The sequence below is a fragment of the Siniperca chuatsi genome, linkage group LG7, assembly GCF_020085105.1.
Source record: "Siniperca chuatsi isolate FFG_IHB_CAS linkage group LG7, ASM2008510v1, whole genome shotgun sequence".
NCBI lineage: Eukaryota > Metazoa > Chordata > Actinopteri > Centrarchiformes > Sinipercidae > Siniperca > Siniperca chuatsi.
Window position 1 is genome coordinate 22,532,964 of NC_058048.1, and position 22,250 is coordinate 22,555,213.

At 40.6% G+C, this 22,250-nt stretch overlaps 1 protein-coding gene across 3 annotated transcripts; it reads right to left on the reverse strand.

Annotated features, from left to right (window-relative positions):
* Positions 1-4,583: 4,583 nt before the first annotated feature.
* dusp14 (dual specificity phosphatase 14) lies at positions 4,584-20,312 on the reverse strand. 3 transcript variants are annotated; one of them, XM_044203074.1, is made up of 2 exons: positions 20,288-20,312; positions 4,584-8,158 (listed from the first exon to the last, which is right to left on the reverse strand). In XM_044203074.1, the coding sequence occupies exon 2, from the start codon at positions 8,051-8,053 to the stop codon at positions 7,424-7,426; it is 630 nt and encodes a 209-aa protein (XP_044059009.1). In that variant the 5' UTR covers positions 8,054-8,158; positions 20,288-20,312; the 3' UTR covers positions 4,584-7,423. The 3 variants fall into 3 exon arrangements, with proteins under 3 accessions (XP_044059009.1, XP_044059006.1, XP_044059008.1); XM_044203071.1 differs by lacking the exon at positions 20,288-20,312 and adding an exon at positions 13,889-14,418; XM_044203073.1 differs by lacking the exon at positions 20,288-20,312 and adding an exon at positions 13,753-13,885.
* Positions 20,313-22,250: the final 1,938 nt, after the last annotated feature.

Below are 22,250 nucleotides of genomic sequence, written 5' to 3' on the forward strand. Positions count from 1 at the left end.
CCACTTGTCTGTTTTTCAACAAACACAATTTAGAGCTGAAATTATTTGTTAATTGATCAATTTTCTCCATTGTATATAATTGTAAATTAAATATATTTGGGTTTTGGACTGTTGGTTGGACAAAACAAGACATTTGAAAACTTCACCTTGGCCTTTGGGAAATCGTAAAGGGGATTTTTCACTATTTTCCGACATTTTATAGACTAAACAGTGAATTGATTATTGATTAATTGATTAGTAACTGATATATGTACTAAGAGTGGGACATTTTACAGTTGAAAAATAAACTAGTCAGTGCTCTCTAGTGGACAAACTACGGTTTCTAAATGACCTCAAACATACTGGTCTCTTTGGCATTTCTTTACTGCACTTTATTGTTATTTATCAGCCGACATATACGCCGATACCGGACATGCACTCAGTTGTTTATTTGACCCACCTTGCTAAAACAATGTAGTCTATTAAAACAGCCCTACAATAAATCCTACGTCAATACGGTTTAAACTGTTTTACAGAGGTGTTGATTCAAGTTTATGGTCATCTTGGGGACTGTAGTGCTGTTGAATTGCATTTTACTGAGAGGTATTTCTAATATTCTGTCTATGCCATTTATATCACTGAGGGTAAAAATATTTGATTAATTATTACTAGAAACAGTATATCGCAATATAATTCAACAGCACCACTGCAGTCCCCAAAAAGGACCATAAAATACAACTTTTAAGTGTTAGTTTATAAGTTTAGCTTAATAAACTGGCAACAGAGCGTATCTGTGATCAGGTCAAATTGGCCAATTTATCAATTGGGTTCTACTTAAAGAATAATATATACAATATTTTTCTTATTGTCAACAAATCCCACAAAAAAGACCAAAACCAACAATGTGTGTCTTTCTCTGAATACTTTCTGACTTCCCTCCCTTGTCTGTGGCTCTCAGCCCCAAGCCCTACCTGATTTATGTCTTAGGTGTTCCTACCTAAGACATAAATCTTTAAAAACTGTGCACAAATATATAGTTTCAGTTTATTAAAAAAGTACCTTTCTAAAATAGCTGGGCACTGTAGTTTTTAGCAAATGTTACTCAAACAGGAGTAAATAGTGTATTTGTGGGGAACTATTTTCAGTGGCGAATTAATACACATTAGGTGCAGCAGCGGGATGGTGAGTCAAAAGATTGAGTCAAAATAAACTATGGTGTATATTTTCATCGTAATGAAGTAACACCAGTGCAACAGTGTGGCTTATTGATGTGTTTTTAATAGTTTTGGACAGCAATGGAGCTCCATGACACAGAAGAAAAAAATATATCAGGGTTTGGCTACACAACCTTTAGGATCAACTCATTGTTGGTTTTGGTCTTTTCATGGGATTTGATGACAATAAGAAAGTTATTATAAAATTCTAACACTAGTTCACTCTTTCATACAAACCTGGTCCACCATTAATTAAAAGAAAGCCCCGAAAGGCGACACGCGATGCGTCAGTTTCACCATTAATAACCTGGACACAAAAATGAGTCATTTCCACAGCTGAGAGGTTAAGTACAAACTGAATACATCTCCGTGGCTCACAGTCTTTTGCCTCAGTGTCCGCTCGATCAATCATTTCAGAGGCTTTAAAGGCGGCGGACAGATGAGTCACTGTTAGACCACAAAGACGACACACTCAGAATGACTTGTTTCACTATAGACCAAACTGTATCAGCCAAGGTCTCCTATTGCACTTCAGATGACCCTCAATCTGACTTTTTTACTCTCGCTTACTCCCATATATTATGCTCAGTTATGGATTCTTTACATTACTGCTTCAATTCTAAATTTTCATTATCTTTACATGAAGCACTAGCAGCATTATTAAGGTTTCCATGTGCTGTTGGCAGCCGTTCCCTTTGTTTGCAACTCTTCTGTGATGCATACTTTCAATCACATCCAACAGTTAAAACATATGTTGCTGTGTGGCTAAATCAGGTTGTCAAATTATAACTATAATGAGGGTGGTGAGCCTTAAATTGAAGCAACATGTTTATATTAATAACTGGCCTTGTGTGTATGTCCTCGTTAAAATGGAAATGCAGGATTTACACCTATTGATATGGGAGTAGCGCTGTAGCTCGTGCTGATTATAGTAAATTATTAAACGCTGTATAATTTTGAAGCCCAGAGAAGGCATGATTCATTGCACCTACAGCAGATGTTCATATTTGCTTTGTGCGGTTAAAATAAAACCTGCACAGACAGATATGCAACACTAGTGCTGAAATAATTACAGGGTCGTAACCAGGATTTTAGATATACTGATTCCTCCCAAGCCACCCCACCCTGCAAAGAAATTCTTGACCAGACAACAACAACAAAAAAAACCCAACCCCCCCCCCCCATTTTATTTATTAATTAGCTCTCTCTGCTACTATTATAAGATAGTTATGGGAGGGAGAAATGGTCCTTTCATTATATTTGAATTATTATTATTGATATTAATTAATATTTTGTGTCTAAAAACAAACAAATATAAAAGATATTTAGTCTAAAAATCTGAATCAGCATTGAAAACTCATTTGTGTACAAATGTAGATCGTAAACTCCTCGTCAATTTGTTAAAACTAAAAAAATACTGAGAACATGTCCTCAATGGTACGGCCCAATAATGAGTTGATTGACAGAAAAGTGACAATTTAGCAATCAATAAAGTTGTTTGTCAATGAACAAGTCTAAGAGTCTACAGCCACGCTAGCTGCTCTGTGAGGCTGTACTTAGACACAGCGGTGCTTTGAGCTAAATGCTAATGTTAGCATGCTAAAACGCTCACAATGACAAAGCTAACATGTTAATGTAAAGAAGGGAAAAGAATGTTAAAATGCCCGACTTTACAGCAGAAATAAACGTGTTTACAGCCTGGTACAAAAAAACATTTTTGTCTCTATAGCTAATTTCCTCCATTCATGACAACTGTACAGAGGGTGATTTTTTTTTTTTTTTTTTTATAACTCGCCCGTTTAAATTATATTAAGGCTTAAAGTTATGCATAATTAAGGACATGGCTGCTTTGAGTGACAGGTGGGCGCCCTCTCAGGTTGCTTGCCGCTAGGTGGTTTCATCAACCAGGCCTCATTGGGCCCGCCTCAGCTCCACCTCTTTGCCCATTTTTGGATTAGCCGGAGTCAGGGACTGTCAAGATAGTGATGGCCGGAGCAGCCCACTTTGATCTTCACAACAGTTCTTCAGAAACCTATGGGTGACGTCACGGACACTACGTCCAATTTTTTTTTATACAGTCTCAAGCTCACGGTGACAAAGACATTCAGGTAATATTTACCAGATTCACCACTTTAGTTTAGCCTGTTAGCATGCTAACATTTGCTAATCACCACTAAATGCAAAGTACAGCTGAGGCTGGTGGGAATGTCATTAGTTTTGGTATTTGGTCATAAACCAAAATATTCGACACGTAAGGATTTTGACCTGATGATGATGCTAGAGATATCGGCCGATTAATCGGCTATCTGCATTTTTCTGCTCCAAACTATTATTATTATTATTATTATTATTATTATTATGGCCTTTAAAAATCCACTGGGTTTGGTGGTTGAAGCTTCTCAAATGTGAGTATTTAATGCTTTTTTTCTGTTTTATATCAGTAAACTGAATATAGCCTATTTGTGTTTTGAACTGATGGTTGGACAAAACAAGACATATGAACATGTTACCTTGGGCTTGAGCAAATTGTGACAAGCCTTTTTCCATTAATTTCTGGCATTTTATAAAGTAAACATTGACTAATCAAAAAACAACATAATAATAAATAATGAAAATAATAGTGAAGCACAGCAGTTTGTTGCAACTCACCAGTGTCTGATGCATCCTGTAGAGTTTCTGCTGTCTGAATGTCATCTCCCCAAACTTCATCAGCGTTGTTCGTTCTGCATGGCCTGCACCACTGGAGCCTGGCCTGCATCTGATGCTCAGGATGATGCAAATGGCTCTGCTTACTGCTTTAATGATAGATGATAATATCCTGCTGCTGGAGAAGGATGTGTTTACTTTTAGCGCTTGACTACGCCCTGGAAACCTTGTACTCACATTAACACAGCGAAGACTGAGGGAGGCAGGAAAAGAAAAAAAGATTTAAAAAGTTTTGCTGTGAGAAAAATAGTGTGTGAAGTGTATAATTTGGGCCCATCACTTGTGCATCTCCAAGGTGGTCGGCCTGTCATCAGACAGGCCTCGTCTCTCTGGGTAATGAAATTCATTGTGGAGACCACTCCGGAGGAAGTGTGAGCATAACACAAATAGCGCTCATCAATATCTGCCTGCTGCTCTGTAGCCACAGCAAATGAAAATGAATGACAGAACATTTCTTTGACATCTGAAGACATCTCATGGGGAAAATGGCTGTGCAGAATGAACATCAAAAAGGCTTTTGGAGGAGGACACGCTGCATCCTGTTCATGTGAAAACATCTCAGAGACGTTGTATTTAGAAAAACAAAGTTTAGTTGCTTTTAAGTAAATATACATTCTGATTCCAGTAAAAGTGTGAAATATTGTGTGTTAGATGTATTGTTCTATTAAATTTGAACACAAACAGTGACATGAGCTCTTTTTTTATTTTTATATCACAGTCTTGGGGCATGAAATACTTTGAAGTCAGATTACAGATTGTGCTCCGGACAAGAACATCTTTCTCCTGCTAACCCCTGAACTTTTATATTCTTTTTTAATGTTATTTTAGTTGTAATATCACACTTAATCTATTATGGCATCATTGAAAAATAAAAAGCATTGTTGCCCTGATCTCTGTAGGTTTAAAATGTCAACTCTGTTGCACTCGACACCACATCCAACATCACTGCTGCGTGTGGTCTGTTAGATGTCTGACCACAGCCAACAGTGATATTATACTGCACTATAGTGTAGGGGTGAGAGCACAGAAATCACAACACAAAACTAACAGGATACATTCGCTGCCCACGATAATGATGGTATCACAGTACGGGTGATTCTGCGACGTGATATATTCTAATTATTACAATTGTGAACAACTTTGATAATCTTTCATCTCTGGTTCCAGCTTCTAAAATGTGAGAATTTGCAGCTTTTTCTCTGTTTTACATCATTGTGAAAATCTTTATATATCTTTTTAACTGACTGAAATAAGCAATCTGAAGACGTCAATTTAAAAGCAACACACACTGGCCGCTTCACATAGCATTACATTATCTGATGTGTGTAAATTGGCTCCTGTACCACACAGGGCATGCCATACAGAAAGAAGTAGTAGTTACTATACGGTAGCCATGAAGTGCCAAATCTGGGAAGCAGATGTAATAAAACTGCAGATTCTTTGATTCGTTAATGTGAGTCAACGCCGGGATATCGAACAGTGGTGTATTGTGACGCGTCTCAATATGCTGCTGGTGTGCAAGTTTATATAGAAAACTATGAGTGTGGGTGTTTTGACGCACATCATGTGCTGCCGGTTTGTGTTTGATTTGCATTTTTCACCATTTTCTAATGTTTTAATTAATTCATTAAAAAGGTTACCTGTGGCGTTTTTGATCATTTGTAGTGCTGTTTTCACAAGTGGGTCCCTGTTTTGTTTGTATTGTGCATGCACACACGTGAACACACAGTCAACGTGATACACAATCCTGCCAAAGAGTTCACATTTTTTTCCACTGATCTACAGGTGGCAGTAATATGCCAAAAAAACGCAGCAACGTGCCAGAAAAGGCAGGGGGGGGGGGGGGAAACACTGCTAGCAAGTAAACAATGCTGGATTTAAAATACTTAAAAGCTCCGCTTTGCAAATGTTTTATGAGAAAGCAAAGTTTGTTAGACTTCAAGGATACACACAAGAAAATTCCACAGGGCACCTTTAAGAGTACTTACAGTCTAATTTTTTTCCTGCCGACAAGAATTCAACTCACAGACTGCAAACTTTTGGAGATCGACTGCATTTCTCTAACCCTCTGCTGTTTTTGTTTCGGTGCCCTAAAAGCTGCAAAGCTGTGCATGCTTCCATTTTTTCCCCTGTTAAAGGGTTTCTTTTATGGAGTTTTTCCTCATTCGAATCAAGAGTCTAAGGACAGAGGATGTTGTAAGCTGTACAGATTGTAAAGCCCCTTGAGGCAAATTGTGATTTGTAATATTGGGCTATATAAATAAAATTGACTTGACGAGAGGGAAATACACCACTAAAATAGAAAGAAAACTTTTCAACAAGCAGGAATCCATACATTCACTGCATTATGTTTTCTTTTATGTGATAATATTGGTGGCAAAGTCTTGATGATGGTGTGTATTGTGATTTACTGCAGTATAATTTTTTTGTCTCACCCCTACAACTATCTAGTGCTAAACAGTACTTTTGGAGCGTGGACAGCACCTGCAGCAAAGTTAAAATTACAACCAGCAGACGACAGCAGAAGTAGGATTTTGTGTGACATCGCTCTTTAGACGAGCGCCAAGCCACAAAAATAGGCTGGTTTACACAGAGAAATAAAATGTGTTTTCTGTACTGCACTGATCTTTTTGCAACCTTACCCGAATATGGACACAAGGCAAAAACAGTGGGATAGAAAATATTCTTCCAAGCATCTATAATAGAGCTACCAGTTCCCTTGAGGCGGCAGATATTTTTTCATACAGCATCAAATAGCACTACAATAACATAGTGTGGTCACAGGATGGAACAGTCAACCCTGTGGTACACAGGAACTTCCCCCTAAACCTTGACTTTTAGCTTACATCTTCTAGATTTTCACCTTAAAAAAGGTAGATATAATAACATCTTTAAATGTTCAGTTAAGTGTGCCATAAACATTTTTTTCCTCACTATTAGTACATTCCAATAAAATAATTTGTCTATATATTTTTTTCTGTACATCTTAAATGCTACCATAAATTTGAGAGCATGCTGCTGCCCTTCACACTAAAGACTACTGCAAAACTGGCACAATACCACCACATGACATCACGTCAGGAAAAGGGCTTCAGTCACATCGATGTCAGAGCTGCAGAGTCTCAGCTAACAGTCACAGAGTGCTCGTCCTCCACTGGAACTGGAAAGACAGACCAGGACATAGACAGCACCGACTTCCACACTTTCATCTTGTTTTGGTGTCAGACATCATTGTGGTCCCAGTCGATCCTCGGGTCCTAAGATTCTGGGCTTGAAGTCGCCTCGCTCCCACTCAAAGACTAAAGGGAGGCAACTGGTTGGACGAACAGCAGCACCATCAACAACCAGTGTTTGGTTTGACCCCCTCTCTGTCTAAACGCACCAGTATTCATTAAATAAGCTTCACACAGATTTACACTCACACACGTCTCACTTCGCCTGTCCTGAACACACATGAACCTGCAGTCCAGAAGGGCAAGAGGGCTCGTCTTCACTTTCCTCCTCAATCCCTCGCTGTGGATCTCTCACAGGCCCCAGTACGGAGCCAGGCACCTGCGGTCCCTCTCATAAACATCAGGTATGACCCCGTAGGGCGTCTGCACCATCTTAACAGAGTTCCTACCAAACAGCTTTCTCTCGTACTCAATGAGCTGGCGCCAGAAGCCGCCGTTGGGCCGGATGACGGGGCGGCGGGCTTTTACCCAGGCGTGGGCTTCGGCCAGAGACACGCGGTGATACTTCATGAGGTACGCCAGGCATAGAGAGGCGGAGCGGCTCACCCCCGCTGCACAGTGCACCAGCACCGCCCCTCGCTTTCGTCCCACGCTGTGGATCTTATCGGCCACGCTGTCGAAGTACAAGGAGATGGGGGAGTGGGGCATATCAGCCAGAGGCACCTTTACGTACTCCATGTGAGGCCAGTTGAAGTTGGGGAGCTCGATGGTGGCGTTGACCACACAGGTGATGCCTTTGGACAGCAGCAGGCTGCGGTTGGATGCCACGTTTCCTCTGCTGAGGAAGAGGTTGGGGGTGATTTGTGCGATGCCCCCCAGAAGGCTGCCGTTCTCAGCCAGCAGCCTCGGCACCGCGGTGGGGACCATGGAGCTACGATGGTGGTGGTGGTGGTGGAAGAAGCCTTGGCTGCGGGAACCCATCGAGGAATCAAGTGGGCTTCAAGAGGGATGGCGAATTTAAACAAAAAAGCAAAACCTTCAAGAGCTCAGAGTCATAGTAGTGCAGTGAGACCAGCCAGACAGTTCCTGTAACACACAAACAGATTTCACTTTCAATCTAAATTAAACATGTTTCTGTGTCACTGTAGGCTGAGCAGCAGGCTGACAAACATACAAACACTTCACAAGGATGAGTAACATCACTGCGGTTTGTAAAGACTCCAAAACAAGAGTGCTACAATCCTGTTTTTATTTTGGATGTTATTGTGCTGAGACAGATGTTTCCAGGAAATGTTATTCTGCAGTCTGTCTTTAAACTTTAAAAAAACAGACAAAACAATTACAGATCAGTCGCAATAGTGACTAATTAAAAAACATGCTGCTGTGAGGCTGTGGCCCATTGATCCACAGTCTTCAGAGGGTTTTCATGAATCCACAGACATATGAAAAGTGTTTATATCTCAGCTAGAGAGACCAGTCTCTCACTACTGTAAGTTTCTCTACATTCAGGTCGAGTGGCCTCTGTGCTGCACACTGAGACGTGTTTCCCTCTGCCTTGTGAGCACAGACCCCTGGAGGCGTACACTCACCTCATCTCATGTTCATCCATCCGCAGCCCTCACATACAGATTACATCTCTCGTCTCTCTGGCTACTGCTGCGGTGACTACTGCTGTCGTTTTGGATGGCACCAAACGGCAGGGTGGAAAGTAATCATATTCTGTACGATCATACCAAAGGGTGCTGATAATACACTTAATTTAAGCACATAATTTTCTTCACATAAGTTTCGTAATCTAATTTCATTTTTCTTTTTCCGAAAAAGGATGATCAAAATAATCTTGCGTTTATGAGCTGTAACGTGAACATGAAGCACAGATCATGAAGAAAAAGATATTATGGGAACGGTAATGTGACATTTCTGGCTACACCGTATATGATGGAAACAGTGTCCTGCGTAACTATTTAAGTTATCAGCAGAGAGCCCACAGCTCCAGGCGCTACTGCACACACTGTTGCACTTGTCGTGCGTCATCCACACCTCGTGCACCAGTCTGGCCGGCAGGTCTTTTTCTTTCATTTTCTGCTACAGTCTGGTTAACAAGACACACGGGTCAACTGCTTTAAACTGAAATTCAACCTGCAGGGAAAACACACCTGCTGTCACCTGCAAAGAAACTGCCGAGACAGATTGGGATTCTTCTTATTGATTGTAATTAGAAACATGAGTGGAAAGACTTAATTTAAATACATCTGCATGACCAACAATATAATGAAACCCTGGTGGAGCTTTGGTCTGTAGTGAAATTCGTACCACCTCATCCATTAAATCAGTGGCTCCCCACCTCTGGGTCAGGACCTGCACAAGGTGTCGAAAGATGAATCTGAGGGGTTGTGCATTATTTAACAGGTTAGGAACCAGAAAAAATGGTTCTGCTACACAAAAAATGATTTATTTTTCCAAACTTTTCTAGTTTTCTACTGAATTACTGGATAATTTTGCCTCTAAAAAAATAAAATCACTATTCACTACTAAAAGATCACTATTTGATTCAAATACTGTACAAAAACTGGTGTAGTAGATATTGCTTTGTTTCAACAGGTCACAAGAGAAAAGGGCTGGGAACCACCAAGTCAAATCTTCCATTTTTTTCCTATAAGATATTCTCTACTTGCATGAAACAGGTTGTAACCTCAGTTTTTAATGGTTTTATTGCCTATGGGTTGCATGAAAAGAGTAGGTATCCAGTACAAACAGAAATACTATTTTAACATGTTAATCCTCATCTCGTGAAAGGTTTGGAGCTTCCTTGCTTCATCGTCACCTTCCAACTGTAAAAAAAATAAAGACATGCACCCTCTCCTCCTATCGATCACAGCTTTGCCACCTCAGCATGGTCTGCTTCTTTCCAAAAAAAAAAAAAAAAAAAAAAAGGATTAAAGGCTAAAACAACACTCTTCTCTCTCCTCCCTCCTCCTTCAGGCACAGTTTCTCTGGCTTGCTCCCAGTTGCCAATCGCCCTGCACTTTGCCTCTGAAATGGTTGCCATGGTCGCGCTGTGGTGCAGCTGATTCCACCTTCCTCCACACCGTCGCCGCTGGTGATGAGACAACAGATACGCTGATCCAGACGGAGAGCATATTTGCCACTCTGTTAGTCTGTGTTGTACATTGGTGATATGTTCATGTAAGCTTTTGTCTTACGGAAATCGAACTGAAACAATTAAGTCGACTGATCAATTAGGTGACTGACTGAAAATTAATCTACAACTATTTTGATAATCAATTCATTGTTTAAGTCATTTTTCAAGCAAAAATACCAAACATTCCCTATTTTCAGTGAGGAGTTGCTGCTTTTCTTTGTCTTACGTGACAGTTAATTGATAATCTTTGATACTGAATTTATAAGTGTTGGTCGTTTCTTCCTTCTTTCCAATTTACTGAGCAAATGATTAATTGATTTATATAGAATACAATCGGCAGGTTAATTGATAATAAAAATAATTGTTAGTTGCAGCCCTAAACTTAGCACTAACCGGACTTATATTTTGAGAAACAAATGTAATATCGTAATCATAAAGTTGAACTGCCATTTGTTTTTCACTTCATTATTCAGTCTCACATCGTGTGTATATTAGCCATTTCCTGTTTGTTTGGGGGGGTTTATCTAGCTCTAATCACCCAGTAGTGAATGACGTATCCTTGTTCAGTCCACATGGATACAGTAGCTGTTTCTAGGAGCAGTTTAAGCTGCACTTATCCATATTTTTACACTATGAAAATGAAAAACAAAAAACTACTCTGTGTAATGTGAAAAGTATAGCTTTTGATAATAAATACGCAGAGAATTATCCCCCGACTCTGCAGTTCCCCTCAGCTTTACAGAGCATTTTAGCGCCTTTCAGCTCATTGTTTTGGTTTTATGGCCCACAACTTTACTGTTTAGGTTCAGGCTTACTGCTCTGATCAGCAGCAGCTGTTGAAACAAACAAAGCTCTGATAAACCCGTTGTACACTACAGCGGGCTTACAGCATGTTGTGCTCCCCCAAGTGGCCAAAAAAATGTTCTATTAATGCAGGTTTAATGTATGTAATGTTGAATTTAGAGGGTGATGTACTGTAGATACAGCAGACTATAAAGCTGTGTGTCGCTTTTCTAACCCCACCTACAAAACTCTAATCATCTTTTGCAATCAGTGAGAACACCACCAGACTTATCTGAATCGCTGAACAAAAAAAGAAGAAGAGAGAATCTGGGTTGTGGGCAGTGATTCAGAGTCGACAATAACTGTGACATCTTGCTAAAATTGAAAAAGTGAACTACGAACAGATGTCTTGCTTGCAAGTCATTTTCTGTTTCAGTGGGATGTACAGTTGGTGCATTAATTCATGGAGATAGATAACATATAGGCTATAACATCCACTGAGATATGAACAAACTCTGCTGCTGCGGCAACCTCCTGACCACAGTTTAAGCAGTCACATCAACGGAGAGATGAGGAAGATAAGAGAACCAAATAATCCCTGGCCCTCTCCAAAGTGCTGATGTACCACAGTGCTGAGCTTTGCTGAGATTTGCTCCATCCACATGGTTATTTATACCCCGGGCAGGGCAGGAGTAAGGCTGCAGGGAGCGGAGGAGGGAGAATTATGCAGAGAAAAATCTACTGTAATGTTGGAGATAGTGGGGATACTGCAGCTTGCTGTCAATCAAATTTGCTGTGAGGATTAATTCTCCAAAAAAAAAAAATTTAAATAACACTGAGGAGGGTCAGTGGAATTTACAGGACAGTGACCGGAGCACCTTTCAACTGTGTTACTGCACATCCTGACTCTTCCTAAAGCAAATCAGCCCCTACGTTTCTTCTTCTTCTTGTCTTGATGATAAAAAAACAACAACAACCCCCCTCTCAGTCATTCAGGGTGGGTCTGTCAACAGGTGGTCCCACCTCACAAATCATCTTACGCACATGTCCTTTACTGGGGAGATTACTCAGGGGTCCAGTTCCACCTCCGCTAACACAAACTGGAAATGTGACCCACCTGCAGGAAAACTAGAGCGGCAACCTCACTCTCACGACACTTAATGGTGAAACCTCATCGACAACCGGACCTGAGCTGGGGCTTGGACTTGGTTAGCATCTAATTCCTGACTGACACTCCCTGACACGACAGAATAACATGAATGACGACACAGAAATAACTGGAAAAGGTGAGAGCAGACACGCTGCTCTCGTCACTCAATCAAAGGCAATCCATTTATTCAGTCTGAGTGATCTCTGAAAGTCACTCTGCAGCCGACAGTCTGGATAATAATCAGGAGAAAATGAGGAGCAATGACAAAGGTGGTTCTCTTTCAGGTAGGACACGGCTTCTCAAATTAATCCAAACACAACTGGGGGCAGCTTTACAACCGACAAACGAGAAGATGCTTTAATGTCAACTGCAAAGGGTTCAAAAGAGGTAGAGCCAACATGAGTGCAGAAACAGGAGGTCAGATTCCTCTCGAGGACAGGGTTCGGCTTTGGCACCTTCCTGTAACAGCAGCGACCGGGTGCTGCTCACTCAGTCCACAATGTTACACCTCAACGTGCCGCACACTGGCACTCTGTAAACTCACATGAACAGCAGGAGAGACAAGGCCACATGTCATGTAGTGAGAGATGGTGAGCGTACATATGTGGCTGAAAACGCACACACAAATGATTCCTCTTTCCTTTCAGTTTGTCATATTACTCAAAGAAGTCTGTTGTATGCAGTCGTAGAATTCAATTTGTAGGAAGTATTATTGCATCCATCACTACAGCAGGCGGATGAAACAGATGGAATGACTCTACTTTTAAACAATGAAGAAATGACACACTGTTCAAGATCTAAGGCGAGAGGCGTATCATTACCTATAATTATTGCTACAAGCACTGAATATCAAATAGAGCTGAAACGATTAGTCGATTAAATTTCAAAATTAATTTGTAACTATTTCGAAAACTGATTAATAGTTTGTCATTATTCAAGCAAATAATGGCAAAAGATTTACTTCTTAAATATAAGATTAGCTGCTTTTGTTTGTCATCTCTGATAGGAAACTAAATATCTTTTGACTTTTGAACTGTTGGTCGCAATTTGAAGATGACACCTTGGACATTTTTTCACTATTTTCTGACATTTTATAGACAAAATGATCGATTAATCGAGAATATAAGTAAATTATTCGATAATGAAATAATTGCCCTAATATCGAATATAGTTTAATCTCAGGGAGCATCATGTGATAATCAGGCCATTACTACACACAGCAGGCTACACATCCCTAATAGATATTTTCTTAAACTGCATATCTTCCTCAGGAAAATAAATGTTGTTGTTGGAAAACTTTAAATATTTCAGACTGTCTCTTCGTGGAAAGAAAGTGTAACACCTGCCGTGTCTTTCAGGGCTACAGTGTGTGAAAATGTGGAGCTTTAAAATGACTCCACAAGTTTAATAATTTATGATTGAGCCTTGAATGAGAACTCCTCTGCGCACGCGCTGCTCGTCCTCGTTCGCTAACAAGTTCGGGTGTCGCAAATAGATCATAGTAAGTGTAAAATATAAAAATAGCCTCATGTTTGTGCCCTACTTAAAACCACAACGACGGAATTCAGCAACACAACCATCATAGACTTACATCATAAAACTCACCAGGATAAAACCTGTAGATAAAAGCCGATAAAACATATTTTAAAATACTTTGTTTGAATTGAAGTTTTAAAACATCCTCTGTTAGGTCAAAATGACGCCGATAAACTGCCTCCATCACATGTAAAACTCAACTTACCAGTCGACTCTCAGTCGGGCAGAGATGGAGGTTTTCAGAGCGCCTTCACCGCCTGCACCAATCAGGCGGGCACGGATCCGCTGCTTTCACACATTTACCTTCAGTCAGTCCGATCATACAGACGGCGAGCGGGATGGAGAGTATGGGAGAGAGGCCAGGTGGTGGGAGACAAACCGCGACAGCCAACAACATAATGTGAAAGTCAACAGAAATACGAGCCATCAGTGCATCCGCCTGTGTCTCCGCTGGCAGGAGCGGCGTGAACAGGGCAGCGCTGCCTCGGTATGAGGAGTGATTAGTGCCACACAGAGGAGGAGGCAGGAGCATCTTCACTTATACAAGCGAGTGCAGGCTTCTCTATTGGAGGATGCAAGTTTTGATTTCTCAACCAAGCACTAACCAGTCAAGTACATGAGATCACAAAAAATAGCACATTAGTTCTTGCATGCTTCCTCAACAAAAGCTCAGGGAAGCAGCACTGCTATTTATCAGAAGTTTGAAGGTTAACCAGACTTGCATTTGCAAAACCAACCAGCTAGTCGTCATCCTTGAAGCTTTCCCTCTTTGAAAACTTACAAGGATAATAAAAGCATAAATCTCTCATGTTGCTTGTCCAACTAGTTTTGTCTTCTTCTCATTCAGTTGCGATAAACCCTAATGGTTTTCATTTCTGCCAGAGGGCAGAAAACACCCAGTGATACTTGAGGGCAGGTGAGAACTGCAGGTGTAGTGGGTGTTTTTCCCCCAGCGGCCACAAGGGGCAACAATGAGCCCATTCCACACTCGAAAACAAACAAACAAAAAGCCACAAAAGTGAGATTAATGCTTCATCTGCAGTGTTTTCTAACAACCGTTTTACCAGAGAGGAGGCTTTGAGAGTGAACTAGTTGCTTTTGCAAAGAGTAGTGCACAGCTGCTTCCCCAGTGGTGGAAAGTAACTAAGTACATTTATTCAAGTACTGTAGGCTTACTTAAGTACAATTTTGAGTTACTTTTACTTTACTTGAGTAGTTACATTTTATTTTAATTTATACTTCTACTCCACTACATTTCAGAGGCAAACATTGTTCTTTTTACTCCACTACATTCATCTGACAGCTGGAGTTACTGGTTACTTTACAGATTAATATTTTACAAACAAAACATACGATCAGTTTATAAAATATGATACTGTGCAATAGATTAAAACTATCCAACTGTAGTAGTTAAAATGTGCTCCACCTCCACCAGCTGTAACATTAAAATGCTGCTTACGTGTTAAAGCATCAGTGGTAGTATTCCAATAATATGACCTATATAATATTATAACTCTCAGAAAGGGACCATTCTGCCCAATACGTACTTGTACTTTATTATGGTCAATACATTTTGCTGTTCATACATTTGTACTTTTACTTAAGTCAGATCTTGAATGTAGGACTTTTACTTGTAACAGAGTATTTTTACAGAGTGGTATTGTTACTTTTAAGTAAAAGATATGAGTTCTTCTTCACCACTGTGCTTCCCTGAGCTTTTCAATGGAAAGCATCCAAACGGGGCTACAAAATGCTTACTACAAATCAGCATCATAACATGCGACAGCTAATGGGCCAGGTCATTGTGGTCACTGAGCCTGTACTTGGTTAGGATCTGTCTCTGCTTTCTTTCTCTGACAGTATACTTTTAGGCTTTTTTTCTGATTCTGATTCTGAAAAGCCTTTTAGTTTATTCTTCCCAATGTTCCAAGTAGGTTTCTTTACATTGTGCTATAAATTGGTTTATTCTGATCAGTGTTGTTGTGAGACTGGTCAGTGTGTGTCTGGGGGGGCAGTTAGTCTCAGCACCAACTCTTTTCTGGCCTCTCTCTCTCTCTCTCTCTCTCTCCCCCCCCGGCAGCAGATACTCCTCATACAAAAGCAGTGGGAGGATCAAGCACCTCCCTAGAGCACAATGCTGAAAACTATTGGAGAGATGCAACTATAGAACAAACAAACCTCTTGTCTATGAGTGGAATCATGAAAGCCTGAAATGCAATTTTGATGGGTTTCGCAATTCTGACGAAACAAGAGACTATTTGTTTTCCTCAAAGTGTTTCTGGTGCTTTTTCTCAGAGGTTAGTGGAGCATAAACTCTCAAAGTTAAGCATATAGAGTAGCAAGTAGACATATTGAGGTCATGAGTCCAAATTCCCCCAGCCAAAACCCACCCACTTAAATAATTTTTCACTAGCTACCAACCAAACTCTGTAAAAATGTTTGAGTATTTTAAGAAATCACAAACTTCACATTTATTTGTTATCATTTAACTGTTAACTGTAAATATCTTCTTACATTATGGGCTAAATGTTGTTTCAAAGCCTTCTCTACGCTGATAGGTCTGTGATTCTGGTGGGTAATACCAAATCCCCTTGAATTTAATTCGTTTTTTTTTTTACTTAAAACAGTCTTAAAAACATTCATGTCATTAGACCCCAAAATTCCCAGACATACTACAGAGGACATGATCTTGGTGTCCGTAATGTTACAACCCTGCTGATCAGTTAGATTGTTCTTTGAAAAAAATACATCATGCATTTATTTTGTGACAGATAAATTAACTATGATAGATTGAGCAATATGCAAACTGGCTACAGCATGCAATTCAACGTCCTGGCGTGGTGTTTAGCGTTGAGACACTAAACCTCACTGACACTAATGTGTTATATTTGTTATTAGAACCTAAAGATTTTTTCTTAAACCTAACACCTTCCAGTACACAGACTGGAGAGGAACACCTGACGCAGTAGCTCCAACATACAGCGTGAACTGTTTATTTGAATGCCTGCAGACAGCTATGTGATCGTGTTGCAGGTCTTGAACTTATAAAAACCCAGCAAGCAAACTCAAAGTTGGAGATGCAATAAATAAACAATGTAGGATCACACTCCACAGTGGCTCAGGCAATATGTTTCCATTTCAGTATGCTGACTTGAAATCTGATTTAATGCACTTGTTTAACACAGACACAAGTGCACACATTACCAATTTAAATGTTGCCCTGGCATTGTGGGCTACAGGAAAACAAATATACTGTCTGTACTTTAGGTCTGTTATTTCAAATCCCATTATGCCCTGCCCTGGAGGAAACAGCTTGATATCCTCGCAGAGCTCGAGACAGCAGACGTTTTGACCATCAATATGGCCACAACTCTCAGACCTTCAAGACTGCAGCTGCATCTGCAGGGCTTTCTGAGCAGCCCTTAGTGAATATATCCGTGTATAAAACCATAATTAGACATGCCTTCCAAAGTCAATCCTATTTCAAAGGGCTCCTGGGGGAAATATTACGCTATCCATAAACCCACGGACCCTGCTTCAGAGTCACTCCTAATTACATTCCAAATACAATCCACTGGAAACAAACAGAAGCAGAACCAGGCGGTGCAACCATAAAAAACTGGTGCAAGAGTGAAAAAAGAGACAGTCGTTGACACTGATTTTTGACCTTGTACTTGAAATGCTATGCATCCTTTTATAGTGCAGGAGAGATAAGAGCTCATGTTGATTGAAATTCACCTGATGAATGTTTAAAGAGAGAGGAAATGGTGACACAAAATGTGAATGAAAATGAGCAAAAAGTAAAAAAAGGGATGATAGATGTTTAAAAAGTGGTAACCTTGAATTAGAACGGCGAAAAAGATGGATGGAGCGATAGAGGGAGAAAGATAGAGCTGCAGGCTGGAGAGACGGGGACTGGGGTTCAGACTGAAATGTCAGATGAGTCAGAGGCATTCTGGGAAGACGCTCCTGTTTAATATGGCTCCACAGTCTGCCACGGAGGCTGAAAATTTACAATGGCACCATCACCGTAATAACAAGCACCTGCAGCCACGTTGTGAAGGAGCTGTCTGCTCTGAATGAGCAGGTAGTGACATTGATTAACCCTGACTGCCTGTAACACAAGATAACTGATGGGCTTGACAGTGCAGAGGGTGCCACGGTGATTGAACTGTAAAATCCTTTGCACAAATCTCAGATGTATGGACACTCAATAGCATGTTGAGCCACGGAGAGCCAGCAGAGATCTATCAATCCAAATAGTAAATTATGAGCACAGTGATCCCATTCAGGCTGCTAAAAATCAATCAGCTGATGATCACAGCGAGCACATTTCAGAGTCCCAGTGTGAGAGCTGAAGCAAAAAAAACATGAGTGGTATCCGGAAATATTGGCACAAGCTGAGAGTCCAGCCTGAGGAGTGTGTGTGTGTGAGCAAAGCTTCAGCAGATTATCAGAGTATCTGTGTTGTCTGCTAATAAGAAGATGAATGAATGTCCCTGAGAAAGTCAACCAAAGTGCGTAAAGATGCAACTGTAAATCTCCACGATGATCCCGGCTGGCTTGTAACACTAGAGATGTTTCAGTCTGTGCTGATGTGTGTGACCGATGGGTCGAGGGGGGTGGTAAAATGAGGAGAATGGAAAGTGTTTTGTGGTCAGCAGTGGTGGAGATGCTAGACTCTGGCATGCAAGAGCGGTGGGGGGGTCTAAATAAAGTCGCTGCTGATCCCACAGGCGCTCCCGTCGCTCCAGTTGTGACGGCGGTAAATAGACATGGCATCTAAGTGTTTGCTGTGGCAACATGTGAGAGCAGCGAGGTGCCTGAGCGCAGCATGGAGCCTCCCCGTCGCTCTGATCAGAGCTGCTCTGACATCAAACAAACACATTTGCTGCTGTGCAAAAGGAACGAGACATCAGATGCCTCAGCAGTATCAGACATCCTGTTACCATCCACCAGGAGAAAAAATACAGTCAGTATCATGTCTTATTGAGTGCTGAATGGATTGCATTTACTTGCTCCCTTTCTTCCATGATAGTGAGTCAGTGAGAAAAAGCACATACACAGATCGGGGGGGGCTCAGGTTAGTCACGACTCCTCTGCCCAGCAAATGAGCACAAGCAACAGGGCGAATGTGTGTGTGCATCTCCACAGAGCTGCCCCCTGCCCCTCCTCTCCACCGCCGCTCCTTCTCCCAGACTTCAGTATGCCACAGACCTGGTTGCCAAGGTAACCTCTTGTGTTGATAGGTTCACCTCTGTGTTAATCACTACCCAGCAATAATGGCTAAAGCAGGGCGGGTTGCTTATATATGTGTGTGTGCTGGAGTTTGTCCTTTTAAAGAGGGTTACAACAACATAGAGCAAAGATGTGGGAGACATATTTTCCCCTTTTCCCTAAATAGCAGCAAAGTTAAAAATCAATAAGACACAAGCAGAGGAGAAGCTTTAAAACCAATGATTTTTCTCAGGAGAGTTGTGCTTTCTTTTTAATTCCCAAAACATGGTAGCCTACTTTTGCTGTTCTAATACACAAAAATAGCTCGAACATTATGAGAGAATCTTAATGCTGTAACCATGCAAATCTATAACTGACAGTAAATGAATGTATGATGTGGACATCACATAATGTCTTGTAATTGTATCTTGTTTGCTATCTTTCCTCTTGGTGTTCGGTGGGATAAAAAAATAGTCAAATGATAGAAAACAATTAATCCTGACGCAGATTATCATTAATTTATGTGATCCTGATTATCTATCTTTCTTTTTCTTTCTTTTTACTATCTTTTAATTATTGCTAAACATAATGTCAATATTCAACTTCTATAACTTACATATCCCGCATACCCAAAAGCAAACAAACAAGCAAACAGCACACACACTAATAATAGTAAAAAAACAACCATAAAAACCTAAATAATAATAAAAATACTAACAAACAATTCCATTATTTTTCTATGCCATTTCTTCTCATGATAATTTAGCTTCCCCTGCCTATTTGCAACTATGCCCTCTAGCATAAAATAGTGCCTAACAAGCAAACAAAAAGCCACAAAAGTCAAACTTTCTTTTGTCTTCAGATCAAAATGATTTTTTTAGCCAATAGTAGAACAGTGTTTAAGACAAGAGGGCTTCCTCCTCTTATATCACCAAGTATTATTGTTTGTGCGCACATACAGGTTCTTAAGGCAATAGAATACAAAACTAGCCGTCTCTTGATTTCCACCCACAAGGCAATAACATGAGGACAAAACCAAAATAAATGCATCATATCCTCCATATCACAATTACAAAACAACATTTTTGATCATTGTATAATTCATCTGAAAAGCATGTCTTGCTGGAGGGATCTTGTATCACATTTTTAATTGAAAATATTGAGTCCTGGTAATCAAATTATGTAAAATAATAAATCATGATGCAGATTATCATTAATTTACATGATCCTGATGATCTCTTTCTTGTGAAATGTGTTTAAAATAGCACACCAAGGATACAAGTTACAAACGGTCAGAATGTGCCTGTTGAATCTGTCTCTCAGTATGTGACGTTTATAAGATCAACACCAATACACCAGTTTCCTCCTAAAGTCAGCGTCAATTTACCTTTACAGGGAGTCCGAAACCAGCAGAGAGCAGGAGGCAAATAGTGTCTGAGAAGACAGTGTGTGGGTGGGTTGAGAAATGCTGCATCTCTGCACCCATGCAGAGCGTTGACACTAACATCTGCTCCATCTGCTGCCCCTGCCACTACAGCACACACTCTACAGTGACAGAGAGAGGGCCATGCCACAACATGTGCAGGGTGAAACAGGAGAAGAGTCTGCTCAACTTGATTGGCAATATAAGACATATTCTGCATGGTGCATAAATATGTGATCAGTGCAGTGTAAAAAAAAAAAAAAAAAATCATGCAGTGTAAAAAAAAACCAAAAGGCTAATTAACTCTTGACTTGATCATGCTACGTCTTTTATTTCACTGCACTTGGTGAATCGCAGACTTGTTGCACCTGATTCTGAAAAACACCTGTTCTGCTGGTGTTATCTCTCTTCTTGAGTCAGAGGAGATACAAAGCAAGTCACAGACCGACACACACGTCCTTGGAGAAAGAAATACAGCTGTCGCGACTGATGTAACACTGAGCTCAACTTGACCCAAACCTGGCCTCTGCAGAGTTACATTATGTAGCATGTAATAAACCAAACTAGACATATAATCTGCACTCTGGACAACAATGGGGTAGATCTAGCTATAAAGCAATTATCCCTAATTGATTTCAAAGCCAAGAATAAAGATGTAGATAAAATAAGAAGACAAATTAGAGGGATTTTGAAGCTTTAATACATTGGCTGCAAGGGTTAAAACTCCAGCAACACTTGTAGCATTAAGAACAATTTAATTGCAGACTGACGCTGGTCTTAATCACCTCTGATTAGTCCATTCTCTAAAGTATGGACCAATCATGGTATCACCTACATCCATCATTAGACACACCCCTTGCCTCTCTAACAGTTCAGGAATGTGATTGGTCAAATGCCACATGAATATATGATAAACTCATCCATAGCCACATGTGCGTGAATACCGCATTGTAGTCAGCACACTGTGACACCACTAATGGATTGATCAGCACACTGTGACATCACTGTTGGATGTGATTGGTACAGTGTGACATCACTATTGGATGCTGTGTACGGTTGGGTGCATTTACATTTTTTGTGAATATTTTATAATGAACCAGATGAAGGCCACAACCCTAAATACATCAGTCTCACCATAAAGTTGCTCTTAATGATACGTGTTGCTAGAGTTTGACCCTTTAAGACTGCCTTCTCTTTTCCATGCACTTTGCAAGTTGGTGAAGTTGTGGCAGAAACCTCCACTCTACTATAAATGGACACGTAATCAAGCAAGATGTAGCCATTGTATAATCCAGTATTCTTGAAACACTGTGTGGTGGCTTCATCGTTAGGTATGCAGATGACTTCTCAGTCAGTGTGGAGTTTGTTCTGATGGTAGTGCCTCACTTTTGAATTCAGAAAATTCAGGTCACATTTGTTCATCAGCTTTCACTGCAGACCGAACACCAACTGCCACTATTTACAGCCCTGAGAGATCAAGCTTTAAACAGAAAATAAAAAGGGAGAGATCAAAGCCTAGTTTGTTGAGGCTGGTTGGAACTGAGTCTTGGGTAAAGACGGCAAGTGTGACAGCAGGAAAACTGTATCCTGTGAAATGAGCAGAAGTGAAAGGAGTAATTTACGCTGCTGCTTCTCATTTGTTGTGGAACCTTTATTTGATAAGACACATGGAGGCGGGAAAAAAAACTCATCTGAATTTCTTCTTTCACATCCTCTTAAATCCAGCTCCAGTCCCTGCATTTCAGTATTTTAGTTTGTCTCGTCCTTATCATCAAAGGTTGAATCTGCCATTATAATCATGCTGTTAGCTGAGGTTGATGCGGCGGCTGCTCTCTGCTCAGATAAGCCCGTCAGAGGCCAGTGGCCTCCTCCCTGTGTTAGACTCGTCACCTTCTCCCACGTCACACCGACTCCCACACGTCCACAG

What these genes read in the sequence shown, in the direction of transcription:
- dusp14 (XM_044203074.1), bottom strand. Translation starts at nt 8,053, where the DNA reads ATGGGTTCCCGCAGCCAAGGCTTCTTCCACCACCACCACCACCATCGT.